This window comes from Calidris pugnax, unplaced genomic scaffold (genome assembly GCF_001431845.1).
Source record: "Calidris pugnax isolate Ruff unplaced genomic scaffold, ASM143184v1 scaffold217, whole genome shotgun sequence".
Taxonomy (NCBI): domain Eukaryota; kingdom Metazoa; phylum Chordata; class Aves; order Charadriiformes; family Scolopacidae; genus Calidris; species Calidris pugnax.
The window spans coordinates 178975-195908 of NW_015090962.1; the positions used below are offsets into that span (position 1 = coordinate 178975).

General features: G+C 50.6%; 3 protein-coding genes across 3 annotated transcripts; 1 reads left to right on the forward strand and 2 right to left on the reverse strand.

Moving 5' to 3' along the window:
• Nucleotides 1-8065, reverse strand: LOC106894006 (inositol 2-dehydrogenase-like). The gene is made up of 9 exons (XM_014952422.1): nt 7809-8065; nt 7156-7677; nt 5875-5945; nt 5264-5372; nt 4110-4240; nt 3268-3375; nt 2249-2367; nt 1365-1521; nt 1-591 (listed from the first exon to the last, which is right to left on the reverse strand). The coding sequence occupies exons 1-9, from the start codon at nt 8057-8059 to the stop codon at nt 443-445; spliced, it is 1617 nt and encodes a 538-aa protein (XP_014807908.1). The 5' UTR covers nt 8060-8065; the 3' UTR covers nt 1-442.
• Nucleotides 8066-8180: 115 nt separating this feature from the next.
• Nucleotides 8181-11502, forward strand: CCDC27 (coiled-coil domain containing 27). The gene is made up of 7 exons (XM_014952413.1): nt 8181-8413; nt 8915-9045; nt 9265-9342; nt 9631-9843; nt 10717-10821; nt 10944-11077; nt 11369-11502. The coding sequence occupies exons 1-7, from the start codon at nt 8281-8283 to the stop codon at nt 11376-11378; spliced, it is 804 nt and encodes a 267-aa protein (XP_014807899.1). The 5' UTR covers nt 8181-8280; the 3' UTR covers nt 11379-11502.
• Nucleotides 11449-16740, reverse strand: LOC106893998 (leucine-rich repeat-containing protein 47-like; the record flags this gene model as incomplete). The annotated part of the gene is made up of 6 exons (XM_014952415.1): nt 11449-12709; nt 13643-13732; nt 14122-14224; nt 15044-15159; nt 15458-15574; nt 16282-16740. Coding segments are annotated over 6 exons (1113 nt in total), but the record flags the coding sequence as incomplete, so codon positions are not given.
• Nucleotides 16741-16934: the final 194 nt, after the last annotated feature.

Sequence of the window (16934 nt, forward strand, 5' to 3'; positions counted from 1 at the left end):
AGGTTCAGCAGAGAAGTCACATTCCTGCCTGTACTGAGGGGAAATGAGCACGGACCAGAGGGATGCTCCTGGGGTTTTTTGGAGCATCACATCTCACCTGCAGAGCTGTCAGGAAAGCCACCTGCCTGCCCTGCTCCCATCACGGCTGGTGATGGTCTGACACCACCTCACCATGTCTGTAAGAACATCACTCTTCTCCCAGGAAAATGGAGCTGCAGAGCCCTCCAGGGCTGGATGAAACCACCCCAAATTTCTCGAGGGCTCTGGCTGAGGCACTAAGAAACACCCACAGCCCCAGCGCTTCCTGGCTCAAAACGCCTCCATCTTCTGGGCATTCCCAGCAGAAAGGTCCAAACCCCAAGTCGATAAGACTCTTCCCCAGGTGGGAAGAGCTCACTGGAGCACAAGGTTGTCCTTCACCTCAGGAGACAGCAGCAACGTGTCACAGGATCTCAGTCTTGATGACAGCCGAGTCTATGGCTTCGTTGCGCAAGTCAACAGCAGACCCGTTCCTCCAGGACTGCTCCGCAGCTGCAGCCACCTGGATGGTCCAGAGAAACTGCTCTTTGGTTACCACGGGGGGTTCCGTGCCTGCAGGGACAGGAACAAAGCACTGGATGAAACATGGGGTTCATCTCTGCACATCACTGCCCACCACGGCGTCCCCCTTCAGCTCCCAGACCTCACAGAGGGGTGTCAGAGTTTAAAAAGAAAGATTCATCCTCCTTTTCTTTCCTGTGACTAAAATCCTGTATTTCTGCCAATGCAGCCAGCAGGATAGAAATATTTTCACTCCTTCTGGGCAGCCAGGCCTTGAGATGAGGGTCTCCTTGCTGTTAGAAATGGCTGCTTTCCCCACAAATCCCACTAAAGCCCAACATAATTTTTCCTCCCAATTTTCTTCTCGGAACACAGTTTCAGATGGACAATTCCAAGCCTCACCTGTCTCACTGAGGTGAAAATAAGAGAAGCAGCACACCCTGCAAATCCCAGTCCTTCCTTCCTTTCCATCTACTCAGCTGTTGGCACAGCCACGGAAGGACCAGCTCCGGTGGGGGCTGAGGGCTCCACATGGGGTTTCACCCCCGCCCCTGCAGGCACCATCCTTCTCCTCCAGCACCCACCAAGGACACCAGTGCTTCTCAGCCCACGAAACCCCACGTCTGCTTACGGGGAGCTCGCTCACCACCTTCTCATCACAGCCTTAAACTTAACCACGGTGAACCTCAGCCATAGCTTTCCACCTACTCCTTTCTTTTTGGGGTTTCACAAACCAAGACCAAACTGCAATTGCTGTTGGAGCAGCTCCCGAGGGAAGTTTTCACTGAAAGCACCACCAGGGATTAGTGTCAGCTCCCTCCTACCTTTCAGGGTTCGCAGGAAGTGTCGGAAGAGCTCCCTGTGTGCCTCTCTGTAGCGGTCAGCTTGGGTCTGGGAGTAGATGGGGACCGAGGTCCCCTGCTCCGAAATCCCCAGAGGATTCCGATTATCCACCCGTAACGTCCCTTGAGAACCATGAACCTGCAGGGAGGCAGCAGGTGGGAGAGAGAACAATGTTTTTAGGTTATCAGGCTTTTGATCCTAAACACCTGGCTGCTCTACAGAAGCCCTGGGTTGGACAATCCAGAAAAGAGTAGCTTTTAAAATGAGGAGTTACACCAGCACAGCCTCTCCTATGGGTCAGACACGACAGAAAACATCAGCTACGTGTTGCACTACAGCAGCTTCCACTTTTGTGATACCTCCACTTTGATTTCTCCACCTGAGCAAAGCTCCTTTGTTAAGTATTTAACTGCTCTGACTCCCCAAATCCAGCCCACGCATCTGTTATAATTCATGACTTTAGGAATTGACAGGCAATTTGCCTCTGAGTTTACATTTTTCTTCCCTTTTCATACCCTTAACCCTTGGCTTGGCCATAGACCTAAAAACACCCTACAAAGACAATAAATGAACTGTGTGACAACATTTCAGCCAACGCCTGCTGCAGTGTGACTGCACACAGCTTAAACCCCCAACAGAATGCCTGTAAACAGAGCAAAATTGGGATAACAAGAGAGATTGGGGGTAGTGGATTAAACAAACACAAGGAATCCATTTCTGCCAAGGCGCAGGGGTGCTTGTGAAACGTGCTCACAGGCGTGTTGCACAGGGCACAAGAGGCATGGTGCCAGGTGAACACACGCAGGGGGAGGCTTGTGCTGGACTGTGGGACTGTGACAGCCTGGACTGAGAAGCAGGAAGGCACCTCTAGTCTCTGGTCACAGCTCCTGGTGCAGTGCTGGCTGACGTCCAAAGTGACGATGGCTCCGCTGGGAAACTTCATGCTGATGGCTACCGTGTCTGCATCCTTCAAGCAGGCCATGTCTGAGGGACAAAAACAGGCACCCGCTCACCCCAGGAACAGCAAAACTTCAAGTACTACGACTCAAAAGGGCTCTTCTTCCTCCAAGAGGCCACGCTGGCTCTACAACACCTTCAAACAGGAAGCATCAGGGACAACAAAGCGCTTTCTGCCACGCAGGGCAGCTGGTTGCCTTCACCAGCACTTCTGATGGGGAACACCAGCCCCTGAGCCCGAGCTGCCCCCCTTCTTCCACCCACCACATCTCCCAGTGCAGCCCATTATAACCAGCAGGCAGCTGGAGGGAGGCAGATGGTACAAAACCCACCCTGGGGTGCTGTGTTTGTTGCATTTCAGTGTTTCACCGCAGATCGCGGCGCTGCACCCTCCGCCTCCTGACAGCGCCCAGCCAAGGCTGGCAGCAGCTGCAATTACCTTAATTAAAACTTTGCAATTTCCATTTGAAAAATAGCAGCTTCTGGTAACCCAGAGTGTGCCCATCAGCTTCGTGCAACCCAGAGTGAATTCCCATCTTTAACTGTGCCCAGATGACCAGGAAAGTGCCAGAGAAAGCAAAGAACTGGAAGAGACTGCACTGACTCTGGCTCCTTATTTTCTGTGCTCTGCTTTTCACGTGGCAAACTGGATATCCCTCCGTTGCCACACAGAGTAGAGTTCAGCCATACTTCTTAAAGCAACTGCTTCACATCAGCAGGGAACTGGCAAAATTCAGAAATCACCCCTAAACACCCAAAACAACTTCTTGGAAAACTTGCCTTCTATTTCGCTAGACTATTTTTACAACTGTTCGATGGCAGAACAATTATGTCACGGCTACCCATGCTCTCATACACTCCTTCTTCCCAATTTTAGCCCTGAAGTCCAGAGATACTCAGTAAACTATCAAAAAACTTAATTCTTACCTGCACAGAATGCGTGGCCCAGTGAAAATATTGTATCTGGTGCACTCTCTCCCAACAACAAACTGACAATATCGATATCGTGCACGGCAGCGTTATAAAAAATTCCACCTGGAAGAAGCAAAACTGGGCATGAAGGTCTCCATGTTTAAAAACCACAGTCACTGTACATTTCTGAACAGCACTGAGATTCATATGAAAAGCCCCCTACATCAAAGAAACTCATACTAAAAGCAAACAGAAAAATGTGACAAAAATAAAGAATGGTAAAGAAAATGCTCCTCAGAAGAAAACCCCATCAGCTTAAGGCCACACAAACACAGTGGACTTTCACTGAATTTCACTGAATTTTAGAGTTGGAAGGGACCATAGAGATCATCCAGTCCAACTCCCCTGCTGAAGCAGGACCACCCAGAGCTTGGCAAGAGCATGTTACTCAGGAGCATCCAGGTGGGGCTTGAAGATCTCCAGAGAAGGGGACTCCACAACCTCCCTGGGCAGCCTCTTCCAGGGCTCTGCCACCCTCACTGTGAAGAAGTTTTTTCTCATATTTGAGTGGAACCTCTTATGTTCCAACTTGTGCCCGTTGCCCCTCGTCCTCTCACTGGCAACCACTGAAAAGAGTCTGGCTCCCTCCTCCTTCAACCCACCCTTGAGATACTTGTCAGCATTGATAAGGTCTCCCCTCAGCCTTCTCTTCTCCAGACTAACGAGTCCCAGCTCTCTCAGTCTCTCCTCATAAGGGAGATGCTCCAATCCTTGAATCCTTTCCACTAGAACATAGGGCAAGATACATTTCCAGTTCCATTTTCCAGTTTGAGAAGGAAGTTTCCAGCAGGAAGTACCTGCTGTTTTGAGGAAGCCCAGAGGTGCTGCTGGGTAGACGCTGCTGGTGGTCGATATGCGGTGGATCCTCCCCAGCGCCCGGCTGTCGCGGACTTTCTTGCACAAGAACTGCAGAGAGGGGTCAAAGCGCCTTGGGAGAGAGAGAGGGGGGGGCTCTGTTCAGTATTTGGAAGAGGGGGAGGTCACCCCAGCCCCCTCTACCACCGTGGTGTGACCCCCAGCGACGGCAGCCAGCGGTGAGAATGGGAGAGGAACCTCACCGGACAGGCTGGGTCAGACACAGCTTTATAAATTCTTATTTTGTATGAATTTGGCTTCTTGCAACCAAGTCTCAGATCAGCACTTGGGAAGACTTAAGGTAACAAATTTACTGAATTTCACTGAATTTTAGAGTTGGAAGGGACCATAGAGATCATCTAGTCCAACTCCCCTGCTGAAGCAGGACCACCCAGAGCTTGTCAGAGCATGTTACTCAGGAGCATCCAGGTGGGGCTTGAAAATCTCCAGAGAAGGGGACTCTACAACCTTCCTGGGCAGCCTGTTCCAGGGCTCTGCCACCCTCACTGTGAAGAAGTTTTTCTTCATATTCAAGCGGAACCCTTTATGCTCCAACTTGTGCCCGTTGCCCCTCGTCCTGTCACTGGCAACCACTGAAAAGAGTCTGGCTCCCTCCTCCTTCAACCCACCCTTGAGATACTTGTCAGCATTGATAAGGTCTCCCCTCAGCCTTCTCTTCTCCAGACTAAAGAGTCCCAGCTCTCTCAGTCTCTCCTCATAAGGGAGATGCTCCAGTCCTTGAAATTTAATGAAGAAATTGCAAAACCTCCAAAGGGCTGCAGAGATGTGGACCCCAACTGCCCTGGGCCATTCTAAAAAACCTCAGAGCTTTCACATCTTGAAAGCTTCATCCTTTGAGTTCCACTACATCCATTCAAGTGGGCATTTATTTTAAATCTCATGACAGCTAGATTTTATCTCCATGAAGCATGAAGAATTAATCCAACACAATTAACTCCCAGATGAACAATGTTAACAAGCAGCAGCGAAACTAAGTTTATTTGAGGACAAATTCAGGAAAGCCTGAGGAGCCAACGCTACTTTCAGACACGTGCTTCTTATCGAGTATAAATGAAAAGAAAAATGCTGGTCTTACTTGTAGAATCCACACACCAACGGTCTTCCACATCTGTCAGCTTCATCGAAACAAGCTTCCGCCGTCCGCCTGTCAAAACTGGGCAGCCTCTCACAAAACACACCTTTTCCTGTGCAAAATGGAAGAGAGAACAGGACTGAAGGCAAAACACAGTCTGTACAAAATCCCTCTTTCCTGCAGTAACATACAGACGGCATCATCACAGTCTAGAAATCACGTTTGATGAAACCACAGCATGGCTTTGTGTTTGCCGATGCCACGAACTCTCCTTTGGCCCCCAAATGTGGTTTCACTAGCTGGTGACAGACCCCAAAAAGTGCCACTGCTTTGACACTCAGCTTTGCTTTGAGCCTTACTGGTATTTTTGAGGACCAGACACTCCGCACGGCTGTACTGGGACCAGCACACAACAAACTCCATTGGTGTTAAGCCATTAACATCAGTGGACTCATTTCTCTTTAATCATACAATTAGATAGTCTGCAGAGCCCCAGGGACACTGCTGAAAGGAGAAAGCATTCACATTTAAAGCGCTGAGCAAGGACATAAGCTCTGCCTCAATGTGTGCTACTGACTACAGACAGAAGCTGGGTTTGCAGCCATTCCTCTTACCTGCTCGTAGAGCATCTATTACAACCTCGGAGGCTTCTTCAGGTGGTGAACAAATAATGGCTCCAGAGACCCTGCAGGAACCAAAAGAGAGACCTTCAGTGAAGACAGGGCTTTCACCAGCTCCTTTCAGTTAGAGTTATAATTGCTGCCTTAAACGTGGAGGAAGAGTTTAAAAAAAGACATAAAATGCCATTGCTCTGGAAGAGCACGTTCTGTTATAAAAGGAACTCAGTACCTGTTTGCAAGGCTGAAATACGGGGTGAAAAATCACAAGTGGCACCATGGAATTGCATTGCTTTTCCTGCATCTTAAAGGAAAAAATCTTTCAAAGGTGTCTTTTGAAAGCAAGTTAAATCCTGTGAGTTAATGCATAGAGTGGAATTGAAAGTATTTATGCGGCAGAGCTGCTGCACAAGTGATGGGTACATCTCTGCTTATTATCATTCTTGTTTCTAATATCAAATCCATCTTTCTTACCAGCTGCCTTTCACTTCTGCAATGATATTTAAAACACCGTTCTGAGAACTGACAGTAACCACATCACTAGATGTTACGTGTTCAGTTCAACTGTAAAGCAAAACACCACAATCTCTGCTGTTTACAGCAACCCTCCCTTATCTCAAAGCTACAACACAGCCTCCTCTGTAACCAAACCTGCAGGCAGCAGGAACCAGCAACCCTCGCTTATCTCAAAGCTACAACACACCCCCTCTGTAACCAAACCTGCAGGCAGCAGGAAGGCGTGCTGTTTATTGCTCTATGGGAATGGAGGAAAATATTTTTTATATTTCTCAACAAAGCAACTAAACTCCTCAAAGATATTTCTTATATTTCTCAACAAAGCAACTAAACTCCTCTGAGTTTCCATCGCTTCTGAGCCAAGCTAAGCTCCCCAGGGATTTCTGAAGCACCTGTGACACCCTACGTAAGGTTTAGCCCCCAGCAGCCCCTCAGTCTTAGAATCATAGAATCATTCAGGTTGGAAGAGACCCTTGGGATCATCGAGTCCAACCATCTCCCCTACTCTACAAAGTCCTCTCCTACACCATGTCCCTCAGCACTGCATCTAAACGTCCCTTAAACACAGCCAGGGATGGGGACTCCACCACCTCCCTGGGCAGCCTGTTCCAATGCCCGACCACTCTTTCTTGCTCCATTCCCACACGTGGGGCAGGACAAGCACGGTCGGGGTCCCCGGGGGCACAGTGGGATTATCTGGAGGGGGGAAGCAAGGCTGGTGGCAGGGAAGGAGCACGCACAGGAGCTAGCGGCGGACAGTACCGCTGATCGTTGAGCGCGATATCGGCGTCCCGCTGCCGCAGCACCCTGGTGCCAGCCAGGAACTCGGCGCCGAAGGCACATTCCACCTCCTCCAGCTGATCCTCCACGACATAGAGCAGGCGGCAGCCGTTCTCCTCCATCAGGGTTTGAAACAAGGCTTTATTAACGAGCCCGATGCCAAAGAGGGCGAGGCCGACGCCGCTGCCGTGCCGTACGGCGGGTGCCGGGCTGTCAGAGGCCTCAGGGGCAGCCCCTCTTTGGGCAGCCTGCTTCGAGGGGGCAGGAGCGATCCTCATGTGGAAGGGGGCAGGCGCCGAGGGGCGGCTGGCGGAGGTGGAGGGCGTCGGGTCTTCCTGGGGGGTGCCAGCGACGACGGGGTGGTGGGCAACCAAGGGCTTGTGGTAGGAGGGTGGCGAGGGGACGATGGCGCTGGTGCCGGCGAGGATGAAGGAGGGCTGGGAGAGCAGGGAGGGCGCGTCGAGCTGCAGGGGGAGGCCGCCACCGCCGTCCGCACCTGCAGAGCTGGGCGAGAGAGAGGGACGGGGTGAGCCACCACCGCCGCCGCCGCCGCTCCCCCGCGCCCGGAGAGGGTCCCGCGGGGCGGGGGGGGACACCCTCCCGCGGCTCCACCACCGGCGGGACCGGGCACTCACAGGAGGAGCGGGGCCCGCAGGCCGTGCTGCCGGAGGAGGCGGCGGTTGCGGTAGTGGCGACCGGAGGAGAGATGCTCGAGGATGCGGTCGCGGCGGACCCGCATGGGCAGCTGGCAGGAGGTGCAGTACAGCGTCTCCACCACCACCGCAGCCTCCCCGCCGCCACCACCGCGCTCCAGGAGGTGCCGTTTCACCGCCAGCTCCGAGAACTCGGCCGCGTAGTCGTGAAGCGTCTTCTTCTTCCGCCCCATGGCGGCGGCCCGGCCCGCCCCGGAAGCGGAAGTAAAGGCGCGGTCCCGCCCCCTCACCCCGCCCGCTGTTGCCTGGCAACCGGATGCGGCCCGGCCCGGTTCCCCGCCGCGCCGGGCCCCGCGTCTGACAGCGCCGGGAGAGGGGAGGAACCGTGTCCCCCTCCACCCCTGGGAGGACACCGCCAACTCCCCTCTCTCCACGGGAGCCCCGGTCCCTCTCCATGGAAGGAGCGAGCCCGGACGCGGCGGCCCCCGGGGTCCCGCAGGAGGCAGGGGTCGGCGAGGGGCAGAGCGCCGGCCCAGATCTCCGAGAGGAGCTGCAGAAGGCAAAGCACGACTACAGCATGGCCACAGGTACCTGTGCTAGAAACGTGTCGTTATTCGAGTTCATCTTCTGCCGTCCTGCTCTTTTTACTGAGAGAAAAATGGAGGTTGGGGTCTGGCGAGGGCAAAGCCCGCTCTCCATTGCTGCTGGCAGAGTTTGGGGGAAAGGCTGCTTGTTTTGAAAACACTTTCCCCCTCTCCCCTTCGAATTGAGGGGCAGGGGAAGCCCTGAGCAGCATCACACACCCCCACTTTAGTGCTTCCTATCAGGCCCTGTGGGTCCCCCCGCAGCTCCTACCTCACCCAGCGCAGTTCAGTGCAACACCCATCACAGCAAAACACTACAAAAGGCATTATCAACCACCATCACTGCAGCTGCAGCGTTAATATCACCCAGGGCCTACACTGGGACAGGTATAACAGCAGCTCTGCTCAGGCTTTACCTCAAAAAGGAGGTAAAGCTCAGGGTTTACCTCAAAAATTCGGCAGGGATCGGCTTTGCTTAAACGCTTGTACTCCCCAACTTCCCAGGTACCATCTCTTCTTTGCAAAGACAACTGGAGTTCCAAGAATCCCAGCTGAGGAGGATCAAATCTGAAAAGGAAATGCTCCAAAAGAAGCTCAGAGAGCAGGAAAATCAGCTACAAGCCATGGCTACCAAGGTACCGCCCCGAGGTGGCCATCCTCGTTCGGAGCTGGCAGCGGGGAATTCGGGCTCTGTGCACCAATTCCCCTCCTCACAGACAGGAGCTGCACCTCTCAACTGCAAAACTCAAGTGTCACGTATTTTCTGGGGAATTCGGGCTCTCTGTTCCCCTCCTCACACACAGGAGCTGCACCTCTCAACTGCAAAACTCAAGTGTCACGTATTTTCTCCTAAGATTTGCAATCTGAGAGACGAATGGAAACACGACGAAATGATGATGGCCACAGAGGAAGAGAACGGCAGGCTTCGACAGGTAAATTTGCCACAAAGCCACTATAGAAAATCCCACTTTCAGCTGCTTGGTTGTGCTTGGTTTAGATTTGGGCCAGTTTGCCACATTAAAAAAAAACCCCAATCCTATTCAATCCAGAAATTTAAGAGAAAATGCCAAGTAATAATAGTTACCAGTACTGCAGGGCTGTTAGTCTGTAGGCTCTGCCCAGGAAATACGAGGAGTGTTTGGACCAGATACTGGGAAGATGCATCTGAGCCAGCTTGCTTCCTTCCTCGCTAGAATGGTTGGATTTCTGGATCTCCCCAGGTTGTCAGAGAACAGGAATCCAAGCTGGCAGAGCAGAACCAGCTGCTCAGTGAGTTACAGGAGACCATCAGCCAGCTTCGGGCTGAGGCCCTCAGCAGCCGGCGCCGCATCCGGGAGCAGCAACAGGCGCAGGAGGAGATCCAGAGCCAAGTGCAGACACTGCAGCACCGGGAGCTGCAAACCAGAGTGACCCTTGAACGCATCACCAGCAGAGTAAGTACAGCCTCCCTCCCTTCTCCTGCCTCCCTCCTGGGAGATGCTTCAGCCATTTCACACAGAGAATCTGAAAGCTCAGAGAGGTTCTTGGGGCGGGAGATGCACCAGGGCACTGCAGTCCTTTGTTCTCAGGGCCTGGATTCCCTTCGTAGCCACGGGGCCAGAGGAGCAGGGAACTCAGTCCATTTGCTTCCCAGCTTTTTAGCATGCTCCTATGTCACTGACAAAGCAAACAGGCCCTAAATCATAGAATAGAATAATAGAATTGTCTAGGTTAGAAGGGACCTTTAAGATCGAGTCTAACCATCAACATAACTGATAAAACCCATCACTAAACCATGTCCCAAAGCACTATGCCAACCCCTCTTTTGAACACCTCCAGGGATGGTGCCTCAACCACCTCCCTGGGCAGCCCATTCCAATGGCTGAGAACCCTTTCAGTGAAAAAATTGTTCCTAATATCCGATCTGAACCTCCCCTGGCGCAACTTGAGGCCATTAAATACCAGAAGCCCTTGAGAAACTCAAGTTAACACAACAGCTACATCTCCGGATTTCTAATATCCTTCCAGACTCAAAGTCACAGATACCACCTTAGAGCCATGTCCCACAGGTGTGTGTGCCTGGTAGCAAGCACAGAGCCCAATACCTGGGTAAGGAGCTTAACCCACCCAGAAACACATCATTACCCCAGTACTTGCAGTGAATCCCAGTCAAACTGCCCGTCCCTGCACACAAAGAGACCTTCCATTTCACCCTTCACTGGTTCTTTGTCCAAATCTGACAGCACAGTCTCTATAAATCCATGCAAATGCCGAAGAATTGTGTAAAAAGACTAAAACTACCTATTTCTTTCCTCTTTTATCAAAAGTTTGAGAGATACCGAAGCAAAATCATCCAGGCTACGTTCAGTGTGGCAGGCAGCAAGCCTCCCCAGGCCGAGGTGACGGACGAGGAGGTGCTGGAGGCAATGCAGGTACGTGGCTCTTTCTGGCTCTGCTTCCAGCAAGGGCAAGGGATGGAGGAGGTGAGAGACCACCCTGAGGTGCTGCCGTCCACCTAATGCTTTCCACCCCTTTCCACATCCCTCGTTTTCAGAAAATCATTAACGAATGGACAGAGCTCCACCAGCTGCTGAAACAGAAAGGCATCAAGGTCCCATCACTCCACAGCATCGACACATTGACTTCGTCGCCTGCCAGCACTAAGGGGAGGAGGAAGAGTCCCATGAGGTAGCTTTCACCACCCAAAAAACAGCAATAATGGCAGAGCCAAACACGTCACCAACCTCAGGCTCCCGTTCCTTGGGTTGCAGACGGTGACATTACTAATACATTGAACTAATTTTACTAAAATCAAGTGCTGCAGGAATATATAATTCAATTGTTTAAACCCTCTCAGAGCACAATTCACTGTAAATCACTGGTCTGTAGATATACTCAACTTCACAGGGAAGCTTGAAGCACTACTAAGGACTTTTTGGCTGCAGGTAGCTAGAAAACATTAACTCACCATTTTTGCAGTACACAATAGCTGCTGTGCCAAGTTTGTATGATTACTCGACTGGAAAATTCACCAAGGTCTGAAACAAGTGACAGTGACATACGACGGCAAGAACTGTTTTATTTTTCCATTCAATATGCAAGGCCCAAGACGTGGATGTATTTGACACGGTATCTGGAAGGTCAGTTAGAGCTCTGTAGAATTTTTAACAGAAAAAAGCCAATCTGCAGGTCACCTCTGCTCACAGGGAGCTTTGCATCCACACAGGTAGCAGCCCCGATGTAAAAGCCACCCAGAGACTGCAAGAAAGGGAGCTCTGGCAGTGTCGATGGAAGGCAGCATCAGCCTCTGAGCAGAACCAAACTTCACCAGCAAGAATAAATTCAGCCCTGGATGGACAGTGACCCTACGGGTGCACAACAAGGTCACCACACCCCGTATTTCCACCAGGATGGACAATAGCCCTAAAACCCACCGGGACACACAAACCCCTGCAGTCAATTCAACCGACTCCACTTAAAAACGGAAGCTGCGTTCATGCCTGAATACAGGAACCACCACTTCAAAACTCACTCCTCAAGTTCTGACAGCAACTAAAGTTTTCACGACTACTCCAGATAAAAAAGTGAAGTGGTGCAGGATGAGAAATGGGCGAAGCAGTTTTGCACTCTGTGCTCAGTACCGGTCCATGCAGCGCCTCGCTGAGTCTCAATGCTCTCCCCTACCAGATCCCTCAGTTTAGCTGCCAAAATAATAACCCCGCTGAAACACAGGAGGAAGAAACCATGATCTGGCAGGAGAATACCACTGCACTCCTTTTATAACCACTAAGATGGCAGAATAGTTTTCTCTACCAGTTTGTGCATTCTGACTTGTGATACCTTCTCCAAGTTTGCATTTGAAGACGCCGTTATCTACCGAGTCAGAACTCTGATGACTTCTTTCTACTTAAGGCTGGAAGAAGGCAATACTCCTCGCCGTAGCTGGATCAGACTTGGCAGTTTGTACACACCCAGGTGGGGCGTGCCGAATCTTTGCTTTAAAAAAACCCAGGACCACCTCACCACGTACCACTTGCATTGCTGAATATGGAAAAAAAAACAATTGAATGACTTTCTGAGCTTTGACAGCTGCTAACGTATTACAGTCAGAAGAGAGGAAACAGTGGTCAGGTCAGTTTTTGAAGGATAAAGTACTTTCAAGTTTCCATCTGTGTCCACCACTCGAACCTGCTCCACTACCAGTGGCTGCACGTTCTGGCTGGGGTTCAAATTCCCTGGTCCACTAAGAGTATCAGATTCGTTATCCGAGCCCGAGTCTTCCTTATTTTCCAAGGTAACTCTGTTCAGCTCTGCAATTTTCTGTTAAAATGAAAATACAGAAAACAAGATTAATTCTGCAGCTAAGCCCTCTGAGCAACTCCAAGTTGCTCCCAAGGTGTGGATCTGGCCAGGCTCTGGAGGAACCTCTGCATGAAAACATTCTTCAGCGGGTTACAATCTGGAAACAGAAAGGGCTTTTGATGTTCTCAACTCCTGGGCTCTCCAGGAGGTCCCACTCCTTCTGAGCAGTTTAATTTTTTTGCCCAAGTTCTGTATTAAAGCAGTGGATTCTGAGCAAAAGGAGCCTGCTGTAGGATCAGCACTGAGGAGTTTGCTTTTGGTCCATCTGAAACTGTCTCTGTTACCACTTTGTGTAACTACACAAATCAGTTACCCCTCACCTGTGTATTCTAAAGGGCAGGTTAACTGGACAAGATAAAATACACTTATATCTTGCAAAACACTGAACAGCTACTATCCTGTACTCACCTTACACCAAGTATTACCCCTCTCAGTACAGAAGCTTTTGTTAAATCACGTTGAACAGCATTTAATGAGACTGTCCTGCTGCTAATGAAGTATCTGAAAGATAATTCTGTACTCATGACAGGACCCAGCAAGCTAGTTTTTAGGCAGGCTGAGGTGAGGAACCTCCCTAAAAGAATCTATTGGCAGCACCACCTGAAGCCATAAGATCACTAACAAGGGGCAGGGCTGAAAGTCAAAGCACACATTTCCAGTTGTGGCAACACAACATTGTTTACCCTGGAGAGTTTTGAGGTCTGACAGTCGGGACACAAGAATGTAAAACCCTTCTGTGATACTGCAAGAATGGAATAGTAAGTGAAAGAGAGGGAATAATAACACTTCTAAAATAAAAACTTCTGTATTCTTCTCAAGATGTGTGAGCAATGAAAATTCTGTTAAGCAGCACAGCGAGAACAGGCAGGATTATTTAACTGAACTACTTACCAGAATTAGTGTGTCCATGACGTCTTTGCAGATCTGTAAACTGGTGTCGCTGGTCACTTCCAGAAACAGATCCCGGGTTTCTTTTCTGATCTGTAAGGATTTCACAGGTAAAGAGGTAAGGAATGTGATCACACTCATCCACAGTCACTCGGCAACACGGCCATACACAGAGCCAGTGACTGCCTGTGGTGGAACTGAACGAAAGCCTAAGTCCTGCCTTTCCCTACAAGTCAAAAACCAGATTCTTGCCCTTCAGAAAAGCTGTAGTGCCTTCCAAACAGCCTGCCAGAGCTGGACAGATTTCCAAGGGTAAAAATATAACTGCAAGGTCCATCAGGCCCTGACAGAGAAGATTCAGGCTTTGCAGATGTATAGTGGGAATGCAATCACACCTTTCACCAAACCGCGCGTATAAATATCTCTCAGCAGAAACACTGCTTAATCCTGATTAACTTATTTCCACCAACAGGCAGTATTACCTTTGTTTTCTCACTATTGGTTATTGGTGGGAAAGAAATCACAACGCCTTCGGCATCCACCAGGCAGGGGTAGTTATCTTTGCCATCCAGTAACTGGAGATACCTGCCAAGAGACACACAGCAGCAGCAAGTGAGCAACAGAAACCACAGCTGGACACGGTGGCAGAAAACAGTGACAAAAATGACTGTGTTCCTGAGCCACCAAGGAGTGAAAATGGTACCGTGGTGACAGAGCTGGGGAGAGCCACCATCTGCTGGAAATGATGGGCCAGAACCACAAAGTAACTCACGTTTTATTATCCCTGCTGCCAAAGTAGCTTCTGATCCCTTCAGAGGCCCCACTGCTCACACAGAAAAACCCACTGCCCGATTCCTCCAGATGGCTTAACTTCCCTCTGACTTACTGTGGTGATACCCAGCTCTGCCATCACGTACCTGGCACATTCCCCCAGCCATGTCAGTGAGGGATGTGGGTGGCGATCTCTGCCTGAGCAGTAAACCCTGCTTCAAACTTCATCTCTTCCCAAATCCAGACTTACTGCTCCTCAGATTTGCTCAGTTTACTGAACGTGCACAGCATACACTTCTTTCCTCTTTGTTTCCCTTCTGTTGGCTATTCTACAAATATTTGGCACCTCTAAGAATAATTTATAAGACAGTGATTTGCTCCTGATGCACCTAGAAACAACGGAAGGCTCTCATCATCCTTGTTTCACTCCAGGTCACTCTTTGTGCAGAAGTCCAGCTCAATGTTTCTCATCTCAACCCCTAATGCTCGTGCAGGGTTCGTTAGCCCCACCACCACTACAGAACGTGCTTCACATTACACCTCAGCACACGTTCTCTGGTGCTGCTTTTCCCTACAAATGTATGTTACCAAACTTCACCCGAAGAAAAACCAAGAAGAGGTCAGAACACTGACTTGTGCAATCCAGAAACGTTCTGACGCTTCTTCTGCTTCCTCTGCTCCTCAGCTTCCAGCTGGAGCTGGCGGAGAAGGTCCTTTGCCTTGATCTCCTTTCGGCCCAGGGGCGTTACCTGCACCATATGAGGAAACAAACATTTGAATTCCGGAGAGACTCAAACACCAAGGTTATTAAAACTCTCCTTTAAGCAATTCCGTAATTAAACCCACACTTCTGTGCGCCCTCATTCCTAACATCCTGTTTGAGCAGCCCTGTCACAGCAAGAAAATTAGTACAACTTCTACATTAAAGTTCCTGGAATTAGTTTTCTAGGTTCTATGGGGTAACAAAGAAAATTCTTTCCCTTCTCTAGAGTTCCAGAAAGCAAAAGGAAAGAAAGGGGAAAGGCCCATTGATGCCATTGACCCTACCTTCAGCTCCTCGGGGGGCTGAACATCATAGAGCAGAGGACCTTTGATCAGCTGCAGGTCGTGGGTGGCGATTGTGGCTGCTGTCCTCTTCTCACAGATGTCTTCATGCAGCTTAGTCTAAAAGAAAGAACACCATCAAGTATACCAACAATATCAATGTGATTTATTCCTCCTGGGGTTCAGACTCTTCTATATTTAGTGTTATCAGTGACTTGAGTAACCCTTTTGCGTTAAATGGAGCCCTTCTCTTCACCTGTGAAATGATTTTATCAGAATTACAAACGAAAGGTGAAGGCAGTGAAGCACAGCACACCGCATGTTTCCCTACTGAGAAATAAGCAGGTTTAAATCAGAAAACAATCACAAATACGTGACTCTCATAATTGGAAAGAAGCCAACGTCCCTCTCATGGACAGGGGCAGCGGGAACGGCTGTGGTTACGGTGCCTGGGCTGGAAGGGTTGGGATGTGGGATGGTTTTAGCTCAGATGAGGGAACCTGGAGCCAAACCAGGGCATTTCTACCATGAGTGCGGGTTTATTAGTGGTTCTCAACAGGTCCCACAGCACTTAACAAGCTGTTGTTACAGAGGGAACGCAAACACATGTGCATTCATCGCCCTCTCATGGCAATATCTGAGCTACGAGGTTCTTCACAAAAACCAGTTTTGCTTATTGCAGCCTGAGGAGGCAGCACGGCCATCCCTCGCTGCCCGTCCCTCAATTCCAGACACTTCTCTGCTGGAAGGAGCCTAGAAGGGTCCATTTCCCACTCTGCTAACAACATTCCCATCACAAACGAGTAACACAAGATCTCAGTGCTTACCTGTGCAGACAAGAACCTCTTCAGAGCATTTCCTGGTTTCAGGTTGACTCCCTTCAGCACGCAGCACACAATGAAGGCTCGAACATCTTTGACGCCCGGGCTCGCTTTGACCACCAAGGGTGCTGGGTTTTCGGAGACGTGCAGCACCTTCACCAGCAGCTTGCTCGCTTCCTCCAGCTCGTCCTGCTCCCCGTCCACGCCATCCTTCCTCTGTTGCTTCTCCCTCTTCTTCTTCCTGGCCTCCTCTCTGCCGCTCTCGGCTTTCCCCTTCCCGCGGCCGCCGGCCCGCAGGTACTCCAGGATGGCCTTCATCTGGCAGCTGTTGACCATCTTCTCCAGCCGCTTGTCCTTCAGCTGGTTGCCCTTGAAGTTGGCTTCCTTCAGGCGGGGGCAGTCGGCCAGGGCAGCGGGCAGCTCCCGCAGCTGGTTGTTGCCCACGTCCAGGCTCTGGAGGAGAGAAGAGAGACGGGGGTCAGTGGGGATGGGGGTCAGTGGGGATGGTGAGGATGGGGGTCAGTAAGGATAATGGTCAGTGGGGATAGTGGGGATGGTGGGGATGGGGATCAGTAAGGTCAATGGGGATGGGGGTCAGTGGGAATAGTGGTCAGTGAGGATGGTGGGGATGGGGGTCAGTGGGGATAGTGGTCAGTGGG